This window comes from Fulvia fulva, chromosome 14 (assembly GCF_020509005.1).
Source record: "Fulvia fulva chromosome 14, complete sequence".
Taxonomy (NCBI): domain Eukaryota; kingdom Fungi; phylum Ascomycota; class Dothideomycetes; order Mycosphaerellales; family Mycosphaerellaceae; genus Fulvia; species Fulvia fulva.
Window position 1 is genome coordinate 161,302 of NC_063025.1, and position 27,218 is coordinate 188,519.

At 48.8% G+C, this 27,218-nt stretch overlaps 5 protein-coding genes across 5 annotated transcripts; 2 read left to right on the top strand and 3 right to left on the bottom strand.

Moving 5' to 3' along the window:
- Positions 1–14,069: 14,069 nt before the first annotated feature.
- CLAFUR5_14632 (uncharacterized protein) lies at positions 14,070–15,556 on the bottom strand (the record flags this gene model as incomplete). The annotated part of the gene is made up of 3 exons (XM_047913780.1): positions 14,070–14,167; positions 14,284–15,038; positions 15,084–15,556. 3 exons carry the CDS (start codon positions 15,554–15,556, stop codon positions 14,070–14,072), a joined length of 1,326 nt encoding a protein of 441 aa, XP_047769772.1.
- A 2,746-nt stretch (positions 15,557–18,302) lies between these two features.
- CLAFUR5_14633 (uncharacterized protein) lies at positions 18,303–18,701 on the bottom strand (the record flags this gene model as incomplete). The annotated part of the gene is made up of 1 exon (XM_047913781.1): positions 18,303–18,701. The coding sequence occupies one exon, from the start codon at positions 18,699–18,701 to the stop codon at positions 18,303–18,305; it is 399 nt and encodes a 132-aa protein (XP_047769773.1).
- Positions 18,702–19,183: 482 nt separating this feature from the next.
- CLAFUR5_14634 (uncharacterized protein) lies at positions 19,184–20,389 on the top strand (the record flags this gene model as incomplete). The annotated part of the gene is made up of 2 exons (XM_047913782.1): positions 19,184–19,788; positions 19,927–20,389. The coding sequence occupies 2 exons, from the start codon at positions 19,184–19,186 to the stop codon at positions 20,387–20,389; spliced, it is 1,068 nt and encodes a 355-aa protein (XP_047769774.1).
- A 1,220-nt stretch (positions 20,390–21,609) lies between these two features.
- On the top strand, positions 21,610–23,076 carry CLAFUR5_14635 (uncharacterized protein; the record flags this gene model as incomplete). Its single annotated transcript, XM_047913783.1, has 1 exon — positions 21,610–23,076. One exon carries the CDS (start codon positions 21,610–21,612, stop codon positions 23,074–23,076), a length of 1,467 nt encoding a protein of 488 aa, XP_047769775.1.
- A 536-nt stretch (positions 23,077–23,612) lies between these two features.
- On the bottom strand, positions 23,613–25,454 carry CLAFUR5_14636 (uncharacterized protein; the record flags this gene model as incomplete). Its single annotated transcript, XM_047913784.1, has 3 exons — positions 23,613–23,870; positions 23,946–24,467; positions 24,540–25,454. 3 exons carry the CDS (start codon positions 25,452–25,454, stop codon positions 23,613–23,615), a joined length of 1,695 nt encoding a protein of 564 aa, XP_047769780.1.
- Between the last annotated feature and the right edge of the window lie 1,764 nt (positions 25,455–27,218).

The following is a 27,218-nucleotide window of genomic DNA, read 5'->3' on the forward strand; positions in this document are numbered from 1 at the left end:
GCCCACTGCGGGCATCGTAGTAGCATATGTTCTGGGTTTTGCGATAGGTAGCCATACTGGCAGGCTGGGCTATAGATGTCTAGTGCGCGTCTCCTGAACAGGTAGGCCCTTAATCCAATGTGTTCGGACCTGATTTGGATCGCTATGCTTGCTTCGGCCCTTGTCAGGTCCCTATATAGCTGGTAATTGTGTCTCTGGAAGGCTCGGAGCGCTATCGGGCCTGTTATCTTAGGGGGCTTCCTTTTCCAGTCCTGCTCCCATAGGCAGCTCGCTATCTGTTCCGCTAGGTTTTGGGTCTTAGCCTTGCTCCCGCCGGCCTGGCGAGTCCTACGCTCCTCCTCCTTTCGTGCTAGCCATTCGGTGCTTGTCTGTACGGCCGTAAAGGTAGTAAGGTCATCCTCTTTTTGGCTTGTCCTATATCCTGCCCCTCTCCGGTAGCGGCTTTCTATCTTATTCTTTACCTCCTAGATCGTGGTTTGTGCTAGGTAACCTGTCGTCTTTACCGCGTATTGAATTCTCATTCCCCGGATGTACTGGCCGATTGGTAGTATTCCTGTCTCCATTTCTACCGTGCTTGTTGACGTTGTCTTGTATGCGCCTAGTACCCTACGTAGGTTGCCTACCTGTGTCCTGTTTAGGGGTTGCTCTATCCGTTTCGGGATCGGCTTGCCTACGCCTCCTGTTCCCCAAATCTGTGCCCCGTACAACATAGCTAGTCTGACGATCGCCTTATACATTACTCTTGCCTTGTCGAATGTTGCTCCCTATGTAGATACCGTAAGCCTCTTTATCGAGGCTTCATTGACTTGCGCTCGACTCTGGGCTTTCTTAATCTGTACATTCTAGCTTAGCTTCGGGTCGAGCCAGATCCCTAGTACTCGTAGCTCCGCTGATGGCTTGGTCTCGTAGCCTTGGATTCTTACCGCCGCCTTCATATTATAGTGTGTTCTCGCTTTACTGAAGTGTATAAGTTGGTACTTTTCAGGGGCGAACCGGGCACTATGCTTCCTTGCCCACTCCTCGCATTTCTTATGCCTATCTTTAAGGAGGCGACAGTTCTCTTCTGTCGAGTCTGACTAGGCTAGGATGTTTGTATCGTCTACGAACCCCGATGCTGAAGTTTGCGGAGAGGTGAGTAGGGGGATTAGATCCGACATAAATATCAGAAACAGGATAGGGGAGAGAGTAGATCCCTAAGGTATTCTAGTCTCTACCTTCACCGGGTCGGACGTGTACCTTCCTAGGACTAGGTATGTCGTCCGTTCCTAGAGAAAGGAGTAGACGAACGACGTTGCCCACTAGGGGATGCCTTTCTGCTGTAGGATATGTATTAGCCTTTGGTGTGAGACGTTGTCGAAGGCCCCTACGATGTTAAGGGATAGTAAGGACGCCGCTCGGTTCCTGCCGTAGTGCCAGAGGGTCTGAATTTGCTCCGTAATTAGCTCTATTGCTGTTAGTGTCGATCGCTAGCTTCTTCCCCCTATCTGTGTTGCTAGGAGTACGTGGTTGTCCTCGGCAAGCTACGTAAGTCTCTAGGCTACTATCCTTTCTAGGACCTTCCCTATCGTATTTAGAAGTGCTATTGGTCTGTACGACTTGGGCTGAGTATAGTCTTCCTTCTGTGGCTTGCGTAGCACTACTGTCATAGACTCTCTATACGGCTTCGGGTGATACCCTTGCCGTAGGCACGCGGTAAATAGGTTTGTAAGGCTCGGCGCGATCTCTTCTCTACACTCTTTTAGCAGTACGTTTGGTATCCTGTCTAGGCCTAGGGCTTTTCGTCCCTTTAGCTTACTTATGACTCCTGTTACTGTGTTAGAGCTAACCGCCCAATCTATATCCAGGGGTTCCGGGTATATACTCGGGTCGATGTCCGTAAGGTCTGCCTCTACTTGCGTCGAAAAGAAATGGTCGGCTAACGCTTTTGCCTTGCCCCGGGGCGTAGCCTAGGCAATCCCTTCGCGGTCTACGATTAGGGGGAAGTGAGGGGCTTGTTGCTCTTCAGGTAGTCGTGCCTATTTAGCAAGTCTCCACATCTGTTCCGGGTTTTCTATAACGAGCCCGATCGTCGCTCTCTAGTCCTACAGCTTATCGCGTCTTATCTGTGCCTTCTTCTCTTGTGTCGCGTGGCAGTATTGCTCCTACGTCTCTTAGGTATGCTCCTTCGTCCACTGTCGCCTTGCCCTTCTAGCCTCCCTTACCTTCGTAGAGCATTTAGGGGTCTAGAAGGCCTTCTACTGCGTTGAGGGCCGGAGTAACGGCGTGTATTGTTCCGCTGCTTGCTATATGACCGAGGTAATCTGTTCCGCTGCTTGATCTAGCTGAGCTGTCGTCTCGAGTTCTCTATGCTGTGGTAGGTTCGCTATTAGGAAGCCTCTTATGTCGTCCTAGCGTGCCTTCTTCTAGTTACGGCGTGGTTCGTTTGCTAGCTCCTCTATCGCCTTCACCCCTAGCGTCGTTTGGGTCGTAATTTATATAGATAGTTATACCGCCTTTAGCGGACTTAATCGATACTATATCTATACTATTATAAATATTCGCTTATATAAACTTCTTTTTTACTCTATAGAGTATCTATTTATACTCTCGTACTCGTAGCTATCATCTAAATATAATATCCTTACTAACGTACTATTACGACTTAATTATATAGAAGTTACGAATTATTACTCTTAGTAGCTTTTATAGTCTATAGCCTTACTACCGACCGTTACTAGCTAGACTAAATAATAGCTATTTATAATAAGAGAACTTCTATACTCTATACTATTTGCTAGTAAGGCTTATTATCTCGAATACGCCGTACTTATACGAGCGTAGTATCTAGGTATAAGGCTTTTACTAACCTTCGAGATTTCGATCTATAGCTAGTAAAGAAAAGTACTCTCGTATAAGGGCGCTCGTACTATAGGGTCCGAATAAGAGAGTTATTGTTCTATAAAGCTATAAAAGAGGAGCGCGAGGCGCGGCGAAGTTATAAAGTAAAGCTAAGCCGCGCTAACCCGATACGGAAGGTCCGCGGTTCACCCGGTCCGACGTAGCTATAGTAACGGGTCGCGGGCTACCCGTAATAGTACCCCCCCTCTTAAGACGCGTCTTAGTCCTCTAAGCGTTATCTATCTTATACGGCTACTTGCCCGTACTACTCTATAACCGTACGAAAGTCTAATTATCCTCTAATACTATCGGGGCGAGAGCCTAGCCTATAAGATAAAAGAGTAAAAGCGAGAATATAGGTACGAAGTGTAGATATAAAGGGTATAGTATAATTGCTATATAAAACGAAAGACGAAGAAAATAAGAGAGGCCTAGGGAAGGCCGGATACTTATACGCGACCCTCGCGAGTACATATCCCCGTATTAATAGGGGTAACTCGTACGAAGCCGCGCTTAGTAGCTTTGCTTAAAACCTTATTCTAACCTACCCTACGTTCCGAGTCTTCTACGTGCTTCTTCTAGGGTCTAGCGTAGTCGCGGGTACTCGCGGGAGTACCGTAAGTTATATAGCTACGAGCCGAAGTGAATCTATTAAGGTTTAGTAGAGTAGTAAATTTAGAGGGCTAGGTCCCGTAGTAAATATTACGGGGTATATGATTCTTAGCGCTTATATACTAAGCTAGACTATCACTTCTTAACGACTTCTAAGTACTCTAAGGCTCTCCTGTCCCTACCTTCTATATACTCTATAGGGAGACTATAATAATAGCCCCCCCGAATAAAGCTAAGTTCCTACGAAGCCGTAGTAGTTGTATATATCGAGGATGTTTAGCTTTAGTACTAGGCCTAGGCCTAATATTATAGTCAATATACTATTAGTAAGCCCTATCGAAGAGCTCGGATTCGAAGAGCCTACTAATATTGACTTCTAGGCCGTCTACGCGGGCGTAGTATTCTTCGATTGCTTAACGATTAAAGATAATATGTTAGATAGGTTCCTATAAGGTATCCTACTTAGGGCAACCTTACTATTCGACTTTATACTTAATCGGCGGTAGTCCTTTAACGTCGTTAGGCTCTACGCGGATTCCCCGGATCTTGCGGACGGTATAGTCGTTAGAAGGTAGGTTAATAGGCTCGTCGACTTCTACTTTATCGGGAGGACCTAGTATGTCTTAGTTTTAGTTCGGGAATAGGTCCTTAGCTAACGGCCGAAGGCGTACGGGATAGAAGACGTCGTAGATCTTTATGTTCGTAGGAAGAGCTAGACGGTAGGCGTATAAACTAATACGCTCGGTGATCTTAAAAGGACCTAGGTTCTTCTAGTTCAGCTTCTTAGAGGGGCGGTCCGTCTTAATGTTCTTAGAGTTAAGGTAGACTACATCGCCTACTTAGTAGTCGGGAGCTAGCTAGCGACGACGATTAGCTTAATCCTCGTAGATTACTTATACGTACACTATCTCGTCGTGAACTTCTTTATAGATCTATAAGAGTATAGTAGCGAACTCGTCTACTACTTACTCGTTTACGTCTTCGGTAGGCGGGAGAGGTTCTTCTAGTTCTATACCTATACGAGGGTAGTAACCTCTCGTAGTATAGAAGGGAGAGTAGCTAGTAGTCTCCGAGTCCTAGTTACGAGTAGCGAACTCTACCGTAGGGATATACTAAGGCCAATCCTTCTAGTAGTAGTCGATAAAGTAACGAAGGACCTACTCGAGGATAGCGTTCGTAATTTCGGTCTAGCCGTCGGTCTATAGCTAAAAACTAGTCGAGAGGTTATACTTAATGCCTAGGATAGTATATAGACGCTTCTAGAAGTACGAGATGAACTAGGTGCCTCTATTAGAGGTAATACTATCCGGGAGGCCTTAAAAGCGCTAGACGAATTCGTAGAACAAGCGAGTAGTCTCCTTTACGGTTATACTCTAGTACGGGATTATATACCGGTCCTTAGAGTACCGGTCCACGATTACTAGAAGGGCCTTTACTTTTACGCCGCTAAAGGTCTTACCGTAAGGAAGATCGGTAATAAAGTCTATCGTAATGTACTTCTACGGACGATTAGTAGCCGGGAGAGGGTATAAGAGACCGTAGGGGCGGTAGCGGTTAGCTTTAGCTCTTCGGTAAGTAGCGTAGTTTAGTATATAGCGGCGGACGTCCTTCTAGGAATACGGCTACTAGTAATACCTAGCGAGGAGCTTATAGGTCTTAGCTACGCCTAGGTAACCCCTAGAGGCGGAGTCGTAGACAATTTAAAGAAACTTAGCTCGGATATTAGAGCCTTCGGGCTACGGTACGTAAAGCTTCTTACGGAAGTAGACGACACCTTCCTAGAGCTCGTACTCGGATAGCGAGAAGCCCGGAATGTCCTCGCGCTAGATTTAAGGGCCTAAACTAACTCTTAGGCGTCTAGGTCGGTATTATACGCTATTCGTACTCGTACTATAATGCCCTTAGGTTGCTCCTTATTATTAAACCTCTTAAAGTCTAATTCGGATAAGCCGTCGGTCGTTATTAAGCCCTCTTTATCGTCGTTTAAGTCCTTAGCGTCCGAGGCGTATTCCTTAGGCTCGGATTTATTATTACTCTCGTTAAGGTAGGTAGGAGCGAGTACGGGAGTAGTAAAGGAAGCGGCGAGCGTAGACTAGTTATTCGATAGGTACTCTCGAAGCTCGGAAGAGAGGTTATACGCTTTAATAACTTATTACTCTACGATTTACTAGCCCCCTCTTTGATTAACTAGAGAGTTACTAGGGCGGTAGGTAAGGGCGTCGGCTATCGAGTTGGCCTTACCGGGCGTATACAAGATTATAAAGTTGAACCGGGAGAGGAACTCGCTCTAGCGGGCCTAGCGACGATTAAGTAGCTTGTTCTTTATAAAGTAGACGAGGTTCTTATAGTCGGAGCTTACTTAGACGGGTATAGTAGAGCCTTCGAGCTCGGGGCGCTACTCTTTAAAAGCTTTAACGATAGCGAGAAGCTCCTTATCGTAGATCTCGTAGTTATACTCCGTAGCGGTCATCTTCTTAGAGAGGAAGGCGATAGGTAGCTAGGGAGATTTAGGCGAGCGGCGTTATAGTACGATACCGCCTACTACGCCGTCGGATACGTTAGTCTCTATACGGGTCTCTAGTTCGAAATCGAAGTACTATAGAAGCGGGTTCTTAACAAACTTTACTTTAAGTAAGTCAAAAGCTTCCTAGTACTCGTTAGTCTAGGCAAACTTCTTACCCTTACGCGTAAGCTTCGTTAAAGGGCGTACTACGCCCGAGAATACGTAGATAAAGCGGCGGTAGAAGTTAGTAAAGCCTAGATAACCCTAGACCTCCTTAACGTTCGTAGGAGTATCCTATTCGACAATAGCGTCGATCTTCTCTTAGTCTATCTTAATACCGTCTACGGTAATAATCAAACTAAGGAACTTGACTTCGGTCTTCTTAAACTCGTACTTATCGATATCGAGCTATAAGCCGGCGTCTACGAGCTTCTAAAGGACCTTATAGACGTGCTCGCGGTACTCCTCCTTAGTCTCGCTATAGACTAGGATGTCGTCGATGTAGGTAGTGTAGAACTGATCGAGGAACTCCTAAAGGATGTCGTTAATAAAGTTCTAGAAGGTACTAGGCCCGTTATAAACGCCGAAGGGCATAACGAGCGACTCGAATAGCCCGTAGCGAGTACGGAAGGCTATAAGATACTCGTATCCTTCTACTATTCGTAACTTGTTAAACGTAGCGATAATATTGAGCTTAGTAAAGTACTTAGCCTTAGAGAGGCGTTCGAGCGTCTCCTAAATTAACGGTATTAGGTAGCGGTTCTTCTTTATAATAGTGTTTAAGCCTCGGTAGTCTACGTAGAAGCGTAGGCTATAGCCGGGCTTCTTAACGAACATAACGGGACTACTAGCGCTAGAACGGCTCGCTCGAATAAACCCCTTCTTTAGGTTTTCTTCGAGGTATCTCTTAAGGACGATAAGCTCTTCTCGGGATATAGAATATAGCGGTCCGAACGGTACCTCCGTACCTTCTTCTAGCTTAATCTTATAGTCGTAAGGGCGATAAGGAGGTAGCTTATCTACGGCTTTAGTATCGAATCCGTAGAGGACATAGTGTGCCTAAGGAGGGACCTTTATAGTAGGGTCGGTAGGTATACGCTTCTTATCGAGCTTCTCGAGGGCGATATCGATATTACGGAGGGAGGCGGCGAAGACTTAAGCTTTAGGCTACTTAGTAGTAGTAGTAAAGGTAGCGGCGTTTACCTAGAAGATCTTAGTATACTTAGGACCGCGCTAAGGCGGCGGAGAAGGCGGAGGCGCCGGAGGAGCTTCTAGAGGGAAACTAATAGTAAGGGAAGTCTAGTCGATAATAGGCTAGTACCGTCTAAACTAGGGGAGGCCGAGGATAAACTTCTAATACGGTAGGGACGTAAGGAAGCTAGTGATCGACATACGCTTTCCTCCGAGAGTAATTGACGTATATACAATATAAGTAATCTTACTAGTAGTAGTCTCCGTACTGTTAAAGAGTTTAAGGGTACGAGGGTACTTTAGTTCCTAGGGTTCGAGGTTAAGAGAGGTCGCGAGTTTATAGTCTATAAAAGACTCGCCTAGTACGCTAGTGTCTATAAGAGTAAGATTAGAAGAAGAGAGTTTCTTTAAGCCGATATTTATATTCGTAACAAACGGTTTATAAGCGTAGTCCTTGCCCGTCTCGTCGTATAGGTCTAGCTATACTATATTGATCCTTAACTTCTTTCCTCTCTTTACTTTTAGTAAACGTTATTCTTAGTCTTTACCGCGTCGATAAGGAAGACCTAGGCTTTTCTCTACTTAGCGGGAGTAGTAGGAGTAGGCTCGATAGCGCCGATAGCGCCGCGAACCGGGTTACGGGCGTTACGGGTAGCGAGCTACGGATAGTTAACTACGATATAGCCTAGACCGCCGTAGTAGGTATAGAGTCCGGCCTAGCGACGGCGAAGCTTCTCTTCGGGAGTAAGCTTACCGTTAACGAGGCCCTAGACTCGAGGGACGGCGGTACTAGCGCTAAGATCTATAGTATTACCTATAGAGACGGGAGGGAGAGCCGTAGGAGCGGCGGCGCCTAGTAGAGTAGCGATGTGGCTTCCGGGACTACGAGGCTAACGACCTTAAGAACGGGAAGCGAGGAGAGAGGCGGTATGTTTTATATTAGAGTCGAGGCGCTAGTAGGTCTCGACGAGCTTATAGAAGCTTATAGTACTAACGTCCTTATCCTCGAGGGCTCGAAGAAGCTCTACTAATAAGCTACGGCGGAGAGTACTCTTCTTAGTCTCTTCGTTATAGCCGGTAAACCCGATATCGCGGTTAAAGGCCGCGAGGTACTCGGCGAAGCTCTTATTCTTCTAGAGGAGGTTATAGATAGCGTTCTAGGCGGTAGCTCTACGGTCTAGATTACTAAAGGTAGTACGGAGGTCCTATATTAAGGTAAGGACGTCCGGGTAGCCGATAGTCTACGTAGCGTTATCGATATAGTATTATACCTAAGCCGCGGCGTCTCCCCGTAGGAGGGAGAAGATATACGTAACCTTGTCCTTCTCTTACGGAAAGTGGTCGGCATTAGCTAATAGCTTAATAGTGAGCTATGTCTTAAATGCCTCGAACTTACTCTTATTACCGTCGAACTCGTCTAGGTTATTAACCTTCTTAGAGAAGTACTAGCGGCGGTTATCGTCGGCGTACGGTACGAGGTTCTAGAAGGTGTTTATAATACCTTAAAGGTATATTACTTAGTTATTTGCTTACTCGACCTACTAGGCGGTCTCGCGGAAAGAGGAGACGGTACGGTTAATAAGAGCGTAGGCGGTATCGGGGTTAGCGTTTACCTAGGTACCGAAGGTAGCGGCGTTCGAGAAGGGGATGTTAGCCTACTTACTAAAGTGGAATAGAGTGTCTTAGTTATCGAGGTTGACACCTTTATCGGTAGCGTAGTTACCTATAAGGATGACTCGAGTAATTAATAGTTTGTTAGTCTTTCGTAATATTAGGGCGAGAGCCTAGCCTATAACATATAAGATTAAAAGCGAGAATATAGGTACGAAGTATAGATACAAAGGGTATAGTATAATTGCTATATAAAACAAAAGACGAAGAAAGTAAGAGAGGCCTAGGGAAGGCCGGATACTTATACGCGACCCTCGCGAGTACATATCCCCGTATTAATAGGGGTAACTCGTACGAAGCCGCGCTTAGTAGCTTTGCTTAAAACCTTATTCTAACCTACCCTACGTTCCGAGTCTTCTACGTGCTTCTTCTAGGGTCTAGCGTAGTCGCGGGTACTCGCGGGAGTACCGTAAGTTATATAGCTACGAGCCGAAGTGAATCTATTAAGGTTTAGTAGAGTAGTGAATTTAGAGGGCTAGGTCCCGTAGTAAATATTACGGGGCATATAATTCTTAGCGCTTATATACTAAGCTAGACTTTTACTTCTTAACGACTTCTAAGCACTCTAAGGCTCTTCTGTCCCTACCTTCTATATACTCTATAGGGAGACTATAACACGTTATTACGGTATAGGAACTATAGATCAACCCCTACGTAGGACTCCTAGCTACTTATAATAACCGGAGATACTATACCGTAATCGCGGGCGAACGAGGCGTTATCCCGAGAATATATATATACGTAAGTAAGACTATAGACCTTAAGTCGTAGAAGGTTATACTACCGTAATAGGGCAACTTAGGAGATATAATATCAATCTAGATCGATACGATATAAGGCTCTATCTAGATCTATAACGTTTATAACCCGCTACCGCGGGGTCGGACGAGTAGGGAACTAGGAACCCTCGCCTACCTAGAGCGGACCCTAAGCTAAGATACGAAGTAAGTACTCCTCGGCGACTTTAACCTCTACTACCCCTAGTAGGGACTCGACTTTACTCCCCCGTACGCGTTTTTAGGGGGAAAGCTACTAGATATAACCGTACGCTACGGAATGGCCTTAGTAATACTAAAGGTAATAGAGACGAAGAAGGCCTATATAAGTAGAAGTACAATCGACCTATACTTTCTATTACGAGGACTTAAAGAGAGACTAGTCTAATACCGACCGAACTACGCGCTAGAGGCCTCCTTAGACTATATCCCTATTTAAACGACGCTAGAGGTAATAGCAATAGAGGAGCTAGTAAGCAAACTACGCTATAACTAGAAGAGGGTACGCTAGGACGATATAAGAGACTTCCTAATAGTAAACCTACCGTAGTATAGGGAACTCGAGACGATAGCTTAGCTAAATTAAGTAGCGGAACAGATTACCTCGGTTATATAGTAAGTAGCGGAATAATATACGCCGTTACTCCGGCCCTTAACGTAGTAGAAGGCCTTCTAGACCCCTAAATACTCTACGAAGATAAAGGAGGCTAGAAGGGTAAGGCGATAGTAGACGAAGGAGTATACCTAAGAGACGTAGGAGCAATACTATCGCGCGACATAAGAGAAGAAGGCATAGATAAGACGTAATAAGCTATAGGACTAGAGAGCGACGATCGGGCTCGTTATAGAAAACCCGGAATAGATATAGACACTAGCTAGATAGGTACGACTACCTAAAGAGCAACGAACCCCTTACTTCCCTCTAATCGTAGACCGCGAAGGGATTGCCTAGACTACGCCCTAGGGTAAGGCAAAAGTATTAGCCGACTATTCCTTTTCTACGTAAGTAGAAGTAGACCTTACGGATATTAACCCGAGTATATACCCGGAACCCCTAGATATAGATTAGGCGGTTAGCTCTAATATAGTAATAGGAGTTATAAGTAAGCTAAAAGGACGAAAAGCCCTAGGCCTAGGTAGGATACTAAATATACTACTAAAAGAGTATAGAGAAGAGATTACGCCGAGCCTTATAAACCTATTTACTATATACCTACGGCTAGGGTATTACCCGAAGCCGTATAGAGAGTCTATAATAGTAGTGCTACGTAAGCTATAGAAGGAGGACTATACTTAGCCTAAATCGTATAGACTAATTGTACTTCTAAACACGATAGAGAAGGTCCTAGAAAAGATAGTAGCCTAGGGACTTACGTAGCTAGCCGAGGATAACTACGTACTCCTAGTAATATAGATAGGGGGAAGAAGCTAGCGATCGATACTAATAGTAATAGAGCTAATTACGGAGTAAATTCAGACCCTCTAGTACTACGGTAGGAACCGAGCGGCGTCCTTACTATCCCTCGACATCGTAGGAGCCTTCGATAACGTCTTATACTAAAGGCTAATATATATCCTATAATAGAAAGGCATCCCCTAGTAGGTAACGAAGTTCGTCTACTCCTTTCTCTAGGAACGGACGATATACCTAGTCCTAGAGAGGTATACGTCCGACCCGGTAAAGGTAGAGGCTAGAATACCTTAGGGATCTACTCTCTCCTCTATCCTATTTCTAATATTTATGTCTAAACTAATCCCCCTACTTACCTCTCTATAAACCTTAGTATCGGGATTCGTAGACGATATAAACATTCTAGCCTAGTTAGACTCGATAGAGGAGAACTGTCGCCTCCTTAAAGATAGGTATAAGAAATACGAGGAGTAGGTAAAGAAGTACGGTACCCGGTTCGCCTATAAAAAGTACTAACTTATATACTTTACTAAAGCGAGAATATACTATAATATAAAGGCGGCGGTAAGAATCTAAGGCTACGAGACTAAGCTATTAGCGGAGCTACGAGTACTAGGGATCTAGCTCGACCCGAAGCTAAGCTAGAACGTATAGATTAAGAAAGCCTAGAGTCGAGCGTAAGTTAATAAAGCCTCGATAAAGAGGCTTACGGCGTCTATATAGGGAGTAATATTTGATAAGGTAAGGGTAATATATAAGGCGATCGTTAAACTAGCTATATTATATAGGGTATAGATTTAGGGTATAGGAGGCGTAGGTAAGCCGATCCCGAAACGGATAGAGTAACCCCTAAATAGGATATAGGTAGGTAACCTACGAAGAATACTAGAGGTATATAAGATAACGTTAATAAGTACGGTAGAAATAGAGACGGGAACACTACTAATCGGCTAATAGATCCGGGGAATAAGAATTTAATATACGGTAAAAACGATAGATTACCTAGTATAAACTACGATCTAGGAGGTAAAGAATAAGATAGAAAGCCGCTACCGGAGAGGGGCCGGATATAGGACAAGCTAAAAAGAGGATGACCTTACTGCCTTTACGGCCGTATAGATAAGTACGGAATAGCTAGTACGAAAAGAGGAGGAGCGTAGGACTCGCTAGGCTAGCGGGAGCAAGGCTAAGACCTAAAGCCTAGCGGAATAGATAGCGAGCTACCTATAAGAGTAGGACTAGAAAAGGAAGTCCCCTAAGACAATAGGCCCGATAGTACTCCGAGCATTCTAGAGATATAATTACTAGCTATATAGGGGCCTAATAAGGGCCGAAGTAAGTATAGCGATCTAAATTAGATCCGTATTTATTAGATTAAGGGCCTACCTATTTAGGAGACGCGTACTAGATATCTAAAGCCTAGCCTATTAGTGTAGCTACCTATCGTAAAACCTAGAATATATACTACTACGATGCCCGTAGTACGCGAGAGGTAGACGAAATTAGAGGTACTAAGCGGGAAGGAGAGACTATAAGTCAATTATTAGGGACAAAGGTAACATTCGCTAAATCTCTCGGTAGATACTATAGTAGAGATACCTCTAGTAGTTTAGCCTCGCTAGCGAGACGGAGGAGTAGATAGATAAGAGGCGGAAGCTAGGGGGGTTATAGATAGGGTAGTTATTAGGGTAGGCCTATAACACTAGCGTACCCTTAATAAGGGAAATCTAAGACGATAACGAGGGGAAAAAGATAGGCGGGAAGGAGGAGGGGTTCTTACTAATACGGTTTCCCCTCTATATATACAAAAACGAGATAGTATAGCTATATAGGCCAAAGGGCACTATAATAGCTTAAATGAAATATCTATAAATAGATAGTCCTTGTCGATAGCCTTAGATACGTACTTAGACTAGTCCTAATAAGTAATATACCCGTCGTAGTATATAGTAAGTTTAATACGGAGAGAGTATAAGAACTATCGGGCGCCGCGATAAAGTCTATAGTCGGAAGTACGGGCCTAGCCCGTACTAAAATCTAAGGGCTCGCCCTTTATAACTAGTAAGCTACCGTTAGTATCACAAGTCGAGTCGTTAGACTATAGTACTAGTATATTATCAAAGATAGTAATCGTAGCTATAGCGCTTCTATAAGTTAGTTATAGTATTATATTAATATCCTATACTCTAGCTTCGGTAGGATAGATATAGGTATCTTTAGCGAGCGAAATAGTACCTATAGTAGACTTAATATAAATACGATTCTCTACTCGACTATATTTAGTAGCGTATTTCCTTACTATCTCCTAACTACTAGCGCTAGTAATATTAGCCGATATATCTACGAGCGCTCTCCGTTTCCGTTTCCTCTTACTCTCGCTACCGGAAGTAGTAGAGTTAGAGTCGAGGTATTTTAAGACGTCTATTTCCTATAACTAGTCTAAAATTCTTTACGCTATTAATAACTATACCTAGGCTCTAGATAGGATAATAACGCGTACTATACTAGTTAGGACTAATATTATTGTTTGAAGGTATAATATAATAGTAAAGGTACTATTAAACGAGGGTAAGTCGTACGTTTTACATCTCTCCGCGTAGACATCGCGGGCGCGCTTACATCACGTCGGCCGGGCAACCGAAACTCAAACTCAATTTCGCGCCCGAAACCACCGACTTTCTTACCACGAACTTCATCGGGAATGTGGTAGAATTTGACTCGCTATGCTATGCCATTGAGTACGCTCTATATTGCTTTCGGCGGAAAAAATCGAACCGACCTATAAGCAACATCGATCCTATATCTCGCCGCAAACCTCAGCGTCTTAATCTCGCCACATTATGGTTCGCCAACTTGCGCTTCCACATTCCCGTTAAGTCTCGCAACCCATACACAGCACATGCCCTCTCTTCATCGTCCAAACTCTCTAGCTATGCAACGCACGTCACCAACAGCATCACATAATATTGTGAGCTTCCCGAAACGACCTTTGACGACATTCTCACCAACTCTGTACCGGCGTCCGCGGTCAGTTGTCATCTTCATGTTCGGCGGCGTCGACACTGTCGACTTCTTTAAGGCTGATGACTTGATAAGTGCATACCCAAGTCTTATGTCCCAGGCGCCCTACTTTATGAAGTTCGAAACACAAGCAAAGCACTAACCGAAGTCTTCATCAAGCTGCTCAAACTGTCTAAAACATGTCTTGCATATAAACGACCTTGCTAATGCGCTCTGCATACCGTCGGCAGTGCCTGTGACGCCATTGGCGAATGGCTGCTTCGTAGTCGTAGGCACGTACGTGAAGGGAGACTGCAACATTGGCCTGCCGGACAGTGCAGAATGGGAAGTCGGCGTGAACAGTGGTGTCGTGTCGTTCGATGACTGCCAGGATGAGGTGGAGAACAGGCTTCGCGGTGGAGTAGTGAACGAGTTGGATGAGGTTGAGTTGTTTCTTGGTGTGATGCGGTATGAGTCGAAGGACTGGTTGATTGGTGGAGCGGAATTTGGTTCGGATGAGCTGTTTCCTAATAGGACGGTGAGAGTATCGGCAAGCTGGTCGTGACCCAGTATCGGTGCGCTGTCCTCTGGTCCGCTGTGCTGCAAGGCAGGAACGTCCGTGATGGTTTGGTTAGGGTGGTCTGAGATGCCTTGGCGGACGGCGTTCGAGACGCCGTTGTGAATGGTGTTAGAGCCGCCAAGGTCGAAAGCATTTGGTCCGCCGTGGCTGAGGGTGTTGGGAGTGTTTGCGTCGAAGGTGACGGAGGTGCTTTCGTCGACTTTGTTCCAGTTGGCCTCGCCGGCGTTGTCTGTGAAGTCTTCCCCGACGTTTTCTCTGACTTGTTGGCCAAACTTGTGCGACCCGCCTCGCTCGAAGGTGTTCAAGGTGCTTTCGCCGAAGTTGTTCGAGCGGATTCGCTGGGAGTCTTCTGAGCTGCCTCCATCCAAGCTGTTCGACTTTTGCCTTAGCCTCAGTCCAGACAGACCAGGCTCGAAGCTGAAAGCATGTGCCTGCTAGCTCGGCTTCTGCTTCTTGCTTAACTCGTCAACACCAGGAATGTTGCTATCCTCATCCTCTGTCACTTGGCCGTGGTTGCGCTTCTTCGCTACCCAGCCCGAATGGCTTGTTCTCTCCTTGTCGCCGCTCTTGCCATACGTCATGTTCTGCGAACTCTTCCTCGCCAGTATCTCTCCTACTGACGCCCATGCCGCCTCATCTTGAACCCACTCATTTGGTATACCCGCTGCCTCGCCCTGCCAGCGATGCGCTGGCCACAGAATAACACCCCACAGCCGCACCAGCGAGAATGCGAAGGCGTCGCGGTTGTTGGTGTTGAAGTACTGTGCGAGATCGACGAGGCGCTCAGAGATGGCCAATTGCTTTGCTAGACCCAAGCGGTTGCTGCAGGTAATCGGCTCCACCCAGGCGCATTGGAACACTCTGCGCTCCTTGGAAGACAGTTTGGCGCATAGAGCTGTAAAGAGATCGTGGTGGAGGGAGGAAAGCTTCGTCATCGTGGGTGTCTCGTTATAGAGGATAGATTAGTGTCGCTCGTTGGGTGAGTGGTGTTCGACTGTCTTTCGATCGTGTGTAGTAAGGATGTAGAGCAGATAGTAGAATCGTCTCAGAGACTTGACGACCAACGACAGTCTTGAGGGAAATGTATCGTCCTCTGGCTGCGTGCGACGCCAATAGAGGTGGCCAGACATCGCTACCCACCGCGACAGCCGCCATCCTGTCGTTTAGCAGGCCAGCTGATGTTCCCGAGACATGCGTGCACTGAATACCCTCTCAGCTCTAAGCGCGACTCTAGAGTTGTGATCTATGGTGGAGACGCCGCTAGCTACCGCGACTGACTTGGGCATAGCGTTCATGTTATAGTGCTAATAACGAATCTTCCTCAGACGCCATGCAGGTCCAGATGCGTGCGATATCAGTCCAGAGAAGGCACATGGCAGCAGTTCGTCGGAGGAGTCCAGCTTGCCGCAGCGGTGGGGGAGGGAGGGAGGGAGGGAGGGAGGTTTAGGCTCGATCGAGCTTAGCGACAATGGGCATTGTGATGGAAGAGAAGTAGTTGTTAGCAGAGTGTAGATCGATGGGCTGGTACACTGCAGCATGTTGATGTTATAGCAAGTAGGAAGATGGCGTGCCGGCAGTTTCGGTGAATACAGAGCTTGCAGGTCCGCGGAGCTGGGTCCTGCACCACTTTCTCAACCTTCGCCAAGTTCGCCTTTCACCTTCATCGCGACATCATCACAATTCTCAATCAAACAGCATCAGCAGTACAGTCTCGCGGCAGATTGAGGGCTCATACAGCTTGGTGAAGCATGATCGATACCCTCTAGCCTCTCCCACGTTGCCCACCGCCGCAAATAGCCCTGCAGCATGCCGTCTGCTGGCTACGAAGCATCACGATATGTCTCACAGAGTCACAGCACACAAGTCGACACTTGGCACTTCACTACTGCCGTAGCTAAGTAAAGTTGGGTGATCACTATGTAGGTGTGGCCTAATGGACTCCACGTCGAATCTCCTCCACTGCCGTCAATTTCTTCCTTATGCGCCATCGATCTCTTTTGCCCCTCCGAAGAAGATTACTAGCCTCTAGCATCTCCTATACATCTGCAGAAAGAACCATTACCTTGCAAGAACCAGTGCTTTGTCCGAGTTGCACTCACAGAAAGGATCATCCTCGCCTTCAATCTTCACGCCGTCCGCTACCACCGTGTTCGGCATCCTCAGCCCGGACGACCTCCGCTGCAGCAAGACGCTATACAGTCGCAGAAAAGAACAAGGTCCTGACGTTTCGTGCTACAAATCAGATCTCTGCTTATACACTGCCTCGCAATTACACCGAGGTGTCTCACTTCACTCGCGACATAGGCTGGGCAAAGGCTACAAACGATCCCAAGCTTATACGACCGCTGTGTACTAAGCTACTGGCCTACGTACGGAATAATGTAAGACCAAGGTTATGGCATGTCTTTAGAAGATCAAGCTAACGTATCCCCGGATCAACAACGAGATTGATGTTATCTATAGCGAACTCTTACTACTTGAGCCTTTTCCGCACCGCCATCTCGGCAACTCTCCTAATAGGCGGCACTGAGAAGCAGAAAAGACAGCTGATCTTCTCGGAATCTGATTGTGTACCATCGAGTTTACGGTCCGGATTCTGTGAGCGTTCCTAGTATCGGCAATATGTGCTAGTAACAAGCGGAACACTCTGTCTACCTATCATCTGCTACGACGGCTTCGTCTTGCAAGACATACATCGTAGTACAAGACATCTGCTGTTCGATTCTCGCTACAATAGCGGCGAATCTGGCTAGTGGCTTACCATTTTCGTCGCGTCTTGTCGCAAGCTCGGTCCCGTCAAGCCAGTTCGTGTGTACTACAATCTATATTTACCAAGAACTTAGCGGGCCTCAGGTTATCTAGTATGTCTTCAAATGAGGCGGAAAGACATGACTGGGGGCGTCAGAGTGTGCAAATTTGCGCATATAGAGCCTGTTGGACATCCATCTCTGAGGTCTTGAAATGCGGATCCTTCTGGCGCAACTCGTCACGCGGAGCAAGAGGGGATCGACCGATCATTAATCATGGCATGAAAAGGCGAACGGATCTTCTAGGCTTGCTGAGCTCGCTGGCTCTGACCTGTTGATGCCTGGCAGATCCGCAATTGAGCAGCGTGATAATGTGCCGTAGTCTAGAGCGAACTTTGCTCAGCAAGCTCTATTTAGCGAGATCCGTCCGATAAGCGATCAGCAGCGAGAATACCGATTACTACTAGGCAGGAGGAGTCCGCGATCCAGCTGTTAGAGTCTTGCATAATAGGTAGCGTGTGTCCTCTGATCGATCAAGTAAGTCCGACTTAGACAGCCAGATGGCTTCATCGAGCCCAACCTTGATCTAGAAGGTCGGACATCGCCCTATAGGTGGGAAGTAACAGACATAGGTCGAGAAGAGTAGGTACAGAATGTTTCTGTAGAAGGTGAGGTCAAGTAAAAGTTGAGTTGTGGACATCAGATATTTGTGCAAGTACACCCCCGAGCTTTGCCGCGACTATCAAATGCCGTTAAATGCCGACCGCCATCTTGCCCTCGACACAATCCTCGTCTCACACTCCTCAACACACCGCTTCAACGTACACCACCTGCCATCGAACGAACCTCTCAGACATGCCTCATCCACACCTCCTTCTTCACTCCTCTTGCCACCCTCAATCTCCGCCTCCACCCTGACCTCACGCCTCCCGCATCACTCGTCGAACTCGCGAATAATCCTCGGAAGCGGCCGAGGATAGTACGTCGCTTCCTCCTTGCTTACTAGACAAGTCGACATGGCGCCCGTAGCCTCGTTCACACACACCGTCCAGTGTATCTCCTCCTCCGACTTCCCCTTCGGCGCCGTGGTAGTCGATGTCGGCAACGGCGCTCGAGTCGTGCTTGGGAGATCGCGGGTCGGATCGCCTGAACCTGTTAGAGGGGATCCGGACAGTGATGCGAAGAGGATGAGGAATCCAATGCCACCGAGGATGAACTTGGGCAGTGGATGGAGTGGGTTGTTAGGTGGGAGGCCGATGACGTCCGGGCTCCAGATGGCGGCGATGATGAGGAGGGCGGCGAACAGGGTGCCGAAGATGGCGAGAAAGCCCATGTTGGCTAGAGGGCTGGATGGATAAGTAATAGTGAGGTGTGCTGAGAACCGTTTGCGCTGTGGTGCGGTTCGCTATGTGGAAGTATGTATGGCTGTATAGCGTCTTGACGCTGACTGCTTGCTTGCTCTGTGTTCCACGAATCGGCTTGGATCTTCTTCTGGCGTTAAGGTTGTCCTGACTTCTAGGTATGCTGTGGATACATAAGAGATAGGTGGAAGGTGGAGGAGCATATAGATGAACATGGAGAGAGTGGCAGATTGCGCAGAGACAGGGGCAGCGGGAGGGTGCAGTCTATGACATAGCGCTTGACACGAATCTATGCTTCTGGCTTTCCGGCGTTGTGTAAGAAGTCTGGTCTCATCTCCTCTATACTGACAATACCACTGATATAGTACAGTCTCGCCCTCCAGAGATAGCGTCCACGAACGACGCAGTCGATTAGCAGCCGCCTGATCTCAGATTGACGCAAACCGATGACACTATGGCACCCGCTGCTAACGAGACGACCGAGAAGGACGAACTATTCGCAACACGCAACGCGTCAGACTCACCTGTATCGCCCAAGACATTACTGCCCAAGACAGCATCGCCAGCTCCGCCTAACACAGATGGCTTGGACTACTCAGATAGCGAGGAAGGGAAGGAAGACACAGAAGAGAGAGACCGGCGGAGTCTGGCGGACGAGCTGCCCTACCCTCGTGGCTGCGAGGAAGGAGACACGGAAGCGTCGGTTGGTGAGGTCCCACAGCAGCGTGACTCTTTGAAGCATGCCACGGTTTTGACGCAGGAATTCGATTTGCTGCGCAGAAAGAGCTCTGTTCTGGAGAAGATCGAGAAGTTTGAGAAATTCGAGGACACTTTGAGGAACGCAAAGATCCCACGGCCTTTGAAGGTTAGTAGAAAGGACAACGCTCCAGAACGAGGCATAACTCTCAAGCAGGGCGTATCAGAGCCAGGTCTCCTTCCTCCTCCGCGGCCAGAGGATCATGCGCCCGAGAAAGCTGTAGGGAAGAATACATCTCATCCATCCAACTCGGCACAACATCCCGACAAGTGGAGCACATGGCTGAGGTCGACATGCAGCAAGTGCTTCGAAGGGATTGCTACATTCCTCTCCATCTTCATCCTAACGACAGCCACTCTCGCGGTCTACACCTACCACCTCCGCTCCAAACTAGGAGCCCGATCTATTTAGCTCAACTCTACTGCCTTCACTAACACCAGCCTCAGCTTCCCTGCGGAACCCTCCATCTTCACTGTGGATCAGAACACCTCGACGAACGGTCACATTGTCAGCCTTCTTGGACCCACACCACTCTTCCTCGCCGCTAGCCCGGAAGCCGGCCTGACATCGCTGCGATACATACTCACCTTCCTACCCGCGACGCACATCCCCACGAATCTCAAAGTGAAGCTGTCTCAAGGGCTGAGCGATGCCGAGATGGCCATGTTACGAGCCAACGAGAAGAGAAACAAGGCTCGAGCGCAAGGCGATCACCGCATCTTCAATGGCCTCAACTCCGCGACGAACACCTCGCGCGCATACAACCCACCCATCTACCCACCAGCACCGAACGACCTCGTCGTACTTGCATCACCTAGCAGCTGCACGCTCTCGGAGGAGCTTTGTTTCGTGAGGGAGCTGTACCATTACGCAGAACAACATTGCCGAAGATGGGCACGATAGTATCGCGGAAGACGCGGTCGAGGGATTGAAGATGTAGACGACGGAGTGGAACAGCATTATACGAGGCACTTTGAAAGGGTTGGTGGGCAGGGAGAACGTAGATACAGTGACGAGGAGGGTCGGAGAATTTCAACCTTTACCAGCTTTCATAGCTTGACACGATGCAATCGGCGCGAATCGTGTTCAACCTAGCTGTCACTTGCACAATACAGACATCCATCGAATAGAAGCTATCGATGCATGTCGATTATGTGTTGATTGCATCCTTGTACGTTGTAATGAGTTCTCCGACCATCGGTCTGGAAATAGGCACATAGGCCGAGGGTCGGCGAACTTGACCTCGACGCACTTCATCACTAATACGCGAAATACCCTCGACGCACTTTATCATCAACACGCGACACATCCTCGACCTACTTCATTATCAACACGCGACACATCCTCGACATACTTGCATCATCAACACGCGAAATGCCCTCGATGTACTTGACCATCAACACGCGAAACACTCCCGACACCTTCCACACCCTGGACAGTCTTCGCTTAAGGTGGGTGTAGAAGATGTTGGATATCGTGGGCGTGGAAGATGTTGGATATCGGGTTTCGCGATGACTTCGCTCAGGTAGGCGTGGAAGATGTTGGATATCGGGTTTCGCGATGACTTCGCTGAGGTAGGTGTGGAAGGTGTTGGATATCGGGTTTCGCGATGACTTCGCTGAGGTAGGTGTGGAAGGTGTTGGATATCGGGTTTCGCGATGACTTCGCTAAGGTAGGTGTAGAAGATGTTGGATATCGGGTTTCGCGATGACTTCGCTGAGGTAGGTGTAGAAGATGTTGGATATCGGGTTTCGCGATGACTTCGCTGAGGTAGGTGTGGAAGATGTTTCTCGAAATGCACGCTGGGGCTATTTGAAGAGCATGTCGAGTGCGTACGAGTACAAGGCCGGTAGACGAGATACAATCCCCAGTCGTATCATACTACGACAAGGGTCGCGGGTGGCTGCAGCGTGTTTCCTGTTTCTTCGCATGTCCTGTCAGTGTATCTCCATCTCCTTGTGCTTCATCACGTTGACACTACATCATCACAACACTACACCGGCCCTACCAAATCCATTAGCAAGCCTCTCCTCCCGTCGAACCCGACCGATTTCGACGGCACCTACTTCGACCCTACAAGCACCACGCCTCGCTTCGCGACAAACACACCGCTAACGTTAGAGATGGCTTCACCGCCAGCGCCGGACACCCAGGCTCAGCCGACCGACGACCACCTACTAGAGTTGCTAGCGGCTGGAGGCGATCTGCTCGATGACGATGACGACGATGACGACGACGACGACGACGACAAGAGCACACCCTCGGATGAAAAAGGCAGACGCCCAACTCTTGCGGACGAGATGGGCGAAGGATTCCAAGAGAAAGATAATGAACAACCCGGCGAGGCTGGCGACGAGAAAGATCAACAGGAGCAGGCGGGCCAGGGTGGAGTAGCCGGAGACACAAATGATAGACAACTCGGCGTTGCTGGCGATGAGAATGATCAACAAGAGCCGGCGTCCGAGGATGAACCAGTTCGATACGGAGAGGGTGAACAGCCCATCATTGCTGCCAAGGGACATGACATTGCTGCCAAGGGACATGATCGAAAGGAGCCGGCAGGCCAGGGTGGTACAGCCAGAGACAAGAATGATGGACAACTCGGCGTTGCTGGCGATGAGAATGATCAACAAGAGCCGGCGTCCAAGGATGCACCAGTTCGACACAAAAAGGATGAACAGCCTATCATTGCTGACAAGAGACATAATCAACAAAAGCCGGCGTCCAAGAATGCACCAGTTCGACACAAAAAGGATGAACAGCCCATTATTGCTGACAAGGGACATGATCAACACAAGTTACCCAAGCACAAGAGCTTCAGCTTCCTTACCAGCCTTGCTGCTTATTGGCCCGCCCTGCTCGCCTGTGGACTCTTGCTCACCACGGCGCTGGCTACTACATGGGGCTTCCAGCAACGCCAGGAGGTTGCCAGACTCGAAATGGCGCTCCTCGGCAAAAGCAACATCATTGTGTACAACTCATCGACCCTTCTTAGCACCGGCTTCGACCCAAGCAACATCACGACACGCATGACACTGCTTCCACCATCTACCTTTCCCGAGAGTCCAGAAGCAGGACTAACAGCTCTACGCTACACGCTCGAAATGCTGCCCCGTACGCACATCTCCGCGGGCCTTCATACCACCTTGTCGAGCAGTCTTCAAGAAGCCGAGGCCACGTTCCGGCAAGCTCTTGACAGAGGTAACCGCACGCTAGCCACGGGACCTCCCACAACCGGCACTCGTACCACCTCATCAATCACGGACATCTACCCGATCCCATCAAATCTCGCGGTCATCTCCTCTCCCAGTTCATGCCACTTGGAGCGCCACATCTGCGCCGTCCGCGAACTCTACATTGCCCGCGACCTTGCGATCCGCGAGAAGGACCTCTGGCGAAACGATACTGCCGCACCAGCCACGCGCAGCGTCGAAGTCTCCCGCTGGATGCAGGAGTGGAACGATATGGTGCGCAAGTGCGCGATGGCTCTGCTGGCGAGGAGAAAGCGTCGCTTGCATGGTGTGGCTGAGGTTCGAGACTCCTCGGAGTATGAAGAGTGGGAGGACTGGCATGAGGATTTCTTTGTGTAGTGTAGGAAGGGGCCATGGGCAGCGTGGCGAGTGGAATTGAAGTTGATCCGGCGAAGGAACGGGTTTGTCTGAGGAAGGGTGGTGGAGCTAGGAGCTAGGAGCTGGGAGTTGTTGTTCACGCGCGTTAGTCCTGGCTAGCTAAGGCTTCTTGGGGATAGATAGATAGACGGGAGCCGGGTATAGGAGAGGGTATATAATAGAGGAAGAGTACTACTAAACAAAACAAAGGTGAATGCGGGATAATGGATATTCCTATGTGTGAGTGTGTGTGTGTATATTAGTACCTTTCCACACTGTTCTAGATTATCGGCTGAAACTCAGCAAGACGAGACGAGACAAGACGATCGGGAGGTTCTCTGAAGAAGTCGGAAGGGTATCAATCATCATCTCGAACATTCCGTAGCTCGGGTAAGGGTGCTGTGCGCGCGAGGCGGATGTTAATTTTCTAAAAGAAGCACGCCGACATGATCCTCAGGGGCGTAGAGCAGGTCTGGTCTATCTACCAAGTCATAAACGTTCCACAGCAAGATGGAACATCACCTCTCCAGCCGCCCCCAACTAACAGCGACACTTGCCAACCCCTTTGTGACACGAATGTTCGAGTTGGACTCGACCAGTGTCCATGACCTCCACAACTCCAGCGCCATGTCAAACGTAGCCGGATATGGGGTGGGATCGAAGACCAGTATCCACGGCTGCGCATCAGACCATCGTGGTTGCGGCACTATGAGTGAGACTGCGAGGATCTTGGCGATAGCAGTGTCGACTGTCTGTAGACGCTGACGAGCCTTGGCCTGTTTGGGGGAAGGGGCCATTGGTCAGTTTGCTTGGCATCTCTGGTTTCGGTCGTCAAGATGTGCTCGACTTACCAATTCGAGTCCTTTGATCAGGCCGGTGTCTCCCTGCAAGGCGTGACACGTACGTCGGAGATTGCGGTGCAGCGACTTGGCAGACGTGGTAAGTTCCTTGCCTGCGTTGCGTTCAAGTTCGCCAAGCGTCAGATGGCAGTTTGTGCCAGCCGTCTGCATCGTGTCAATAGAAGCCAACACGTTCTGGCTCACCCACTGGACTTCTTCCAACACGCTACGCAACGCCCTCTCCATCTGTGGCACCCATTCCGGCGTCCAGAGCGGCGACGTTAGATCCCCCGTGAGAACCACATGATAGCGGCGTATGAGGAATGGAAGCAGCCTGCAAGCAGGCCAGAGAGCAATGTCCATGGTCGTTTGATCATAGGCCTGATCGATCTGGTGGAAGCGACAGAGCCTGGCGAGGGTCGTGTAAGTCGTGTACGGCGTAACGGAAGCATATTTTGACTTGCTAGAGACCGTGTCGTGCAGGTCCTTGAGAGCGGTTTCGACCCGGTCGGTTCCATGAACGAGATGATGGAGCTAAGATTCAGGATAAACACGTTAGCATATGAGCATGTAAGGAAGAAGAAGAACAGAAGCAAGAATCCATACCATCGAGTCGCCCGCCTCGACGCCGGACCGAACGTTTTCGCCAACAGCAAGAGCGCTCTGTGCCATCTTCTCCTGCCAATCAGAAACTAGCTCATGTCTCTCCAGGCGATCCTCGATGACCTTGTTTGGACAGGCTTGTGGCCGTGGACAAGAGCGTGGTACTTTCTCAGTCCAGACATCGACAGCGTGCTCGTAGAAGGCGGCATGCTCGGGCGTAGGAAACAGCTGGCAGGCAACTTCCAGCGTCTGACAGTAGGAGCCATGAGCGTGGGTCAGCTCTTCCTGTGCGTTGTCAAAGTATGGTAAAGTGTCGCCATAAGCCTTGGTTTTGCTGAAGAGGCCGGAATGAAGCTGCATCGGGAGGCTCTTTGGCATAGGTGGAGGCATACCATCCCACTCTAACAATCCCCAGTCGCATGCGATGGTTACTACGAGAACCATGGCGAAGTAAATCGGGACAAGGAGTGCCAATGTCCGCATCATGGTGCCCCGCCAGCTGTTGGTGGGTGGGTGTGCCTGCAGATGTGGCTGTGGTCGCATCATGGGTGGTCTAATGGTGTCCCTGGGTCCATCAACGACCTGCATGCGGCTCATGGTTGTAGTCGTGCCAGCAATCCTCTTCTTCTCCGCCTGCTCCTGCGCCTCTTGTACTGCATGTCGGTTATGCTCTGCTCTGAGCTCATTCCAATCTCTTGCCATGCCAGTGCCAGCGCCAGTGTCAGCAATTCTCTTCTTCTCCGCCTGCTCCTCCGCCGGCTGTTCCTCTGTCTCCCGTCTTTCCAGACTCTTCCGCATTTTGCTCCTGATATACTGTTCAATCTCGTATTGGGAAGGGGCGATGCCGTCGTTTCTGGCCGCCAATCGTGCACGGTAAATGGCGAGGGTCTGGACCCTGTCTCGATGGTGCTTCGCCATTCGTAGTGGTGGTTGTTGTGGAGGTTATCGCGTTCGTCGTCGGTAGGTACTTGTGGCCTTGGTTCGGGTTGGATGTCAGAACGAGGAGAGCTCAGAGCTCAGAGGATGGGCGTTGATGGGATAAATCTATGGGAAGGAGGTGCTTGACTGCTTGTGAGTCAGGGGCAAGCATGTCTTGCTTCTGACTCAAAGGGCAGCGCAACACAACTGTCGTAGGCGCTATACGAGTGCGAGGGATATGTATTCGCCGTCGGCAGATACATGTATGTATATGACGGCAAACATGTCGAAAGATGTGTGTTTTTCATGATGATGACATGGGGAGGAAGATCATTTTGCCATCCTTATCGATATCGATTCAGCCCTACACTCCACAGTCCACACTGACTTCGACGCCTGAGCAAGCTGAAGCTCCCTCCCAGCAATATCTACATACAAATTCCAATCGCACTTGCTGTCCTGAAATGTATGTCTGGTCGATGACTTTCTACATGCTGCTGCTGGCCAGACAGCAACATGTGTACTCGTGCTCAACCACAGCTCAGAAACATCTGCTACTACCCACGTCTTCTCTCTCCCTTCCTTTCTACTATCCATCCATCCCATGATTACACCAAACCTGCCAAACTTGATCTCCCTCCCACCCGGGGCGGCACCCTGCCCCTGCCGTCCTCTCTCCGTTTCACTTTGCAACCTTGAAGTTCATACGCAGCTGCGGGACTCTGGTGCAGCAAGCTCGCACCTGCCGATATGGCTATATGTACCATTCTTGAAGTATGTATGTCAGGAGGGAAGACTTCGCTTGGTCTCGCCATGTCGTGGTCGTGGTCGTGTTCCTTGCCCATGCGGACCTCACTCATTCTCTTGATGGTGTTGCATTTTGTTCTACCTTCTGGCATATCCTCGGACAAGAATCCTCGGACAGCTATACATGCTGCCATCTGACATGATTTTCGGCGAGTCAAGGTGACGAGCAGACCGGCATGTTGTCTCTAGAGGAAGAGCTGGCTATCATGATGTTTCGTAAAGACGGAGAGCTGGATCGGTTCTTGCAGACGGAGCGCTGGACCGATTCCCTCAAGACGAAGACCCGGCTGTCGTGATGTTTCGTGAAGAGCTGGACCGTTTCCCTCAAGACGAAGACCTGGCTGTAGCGATGTTTCGCGAAGATGGAGCGCTAAATCGTTTCTGGAAGACGAAGATCTGGCTGTGGCGATATTTCGCGAAGATGATGTTTCGCGGCGATGGTATTTCGCGAAGAAAGTATTTCGCCAAGATGGAATTTCGCGAAGATAATAAGCCGAATTGTTTCTGGAAGACGAAGACCTGCAACAGTTCGTAAAGAGATGAAGAGCTGGATCGTTGCATAGCTGTCGTGATGTTTCGTGAAGGCGAAGAGCTGCAGCAGTTCGTGGGGGGCTGCAGCAGGTCGTGAAGGGCTGCAAGAGGTTGTGAAGGCCTGTAAGAGGTCGTGAAGGCCTACAAGAGTTCGTAAAGGCCTGCAATTGCTTAGCAGTCCGTGAAGGGCTGCCTACAACAGTTCGTGAATTCGTGAAGGGCTGCAGTAGGTCGTGAAGGGCTGCAAGAGGTCGTGAAGGGCTGCAAGAGGCCGTGAAGGCCTGCAGCAGTTCGTGAAGAGCTTGCTTGTCGTAATGTTTCGTGAAGATGAAGAGCTGGATCATTTCACGAAGACCTAGCTGTCGTGAAGATCTATAAAGAGCTGGATTGTTTCTAACGAAGACCTGGCTGTCGTGAAGATCTGTA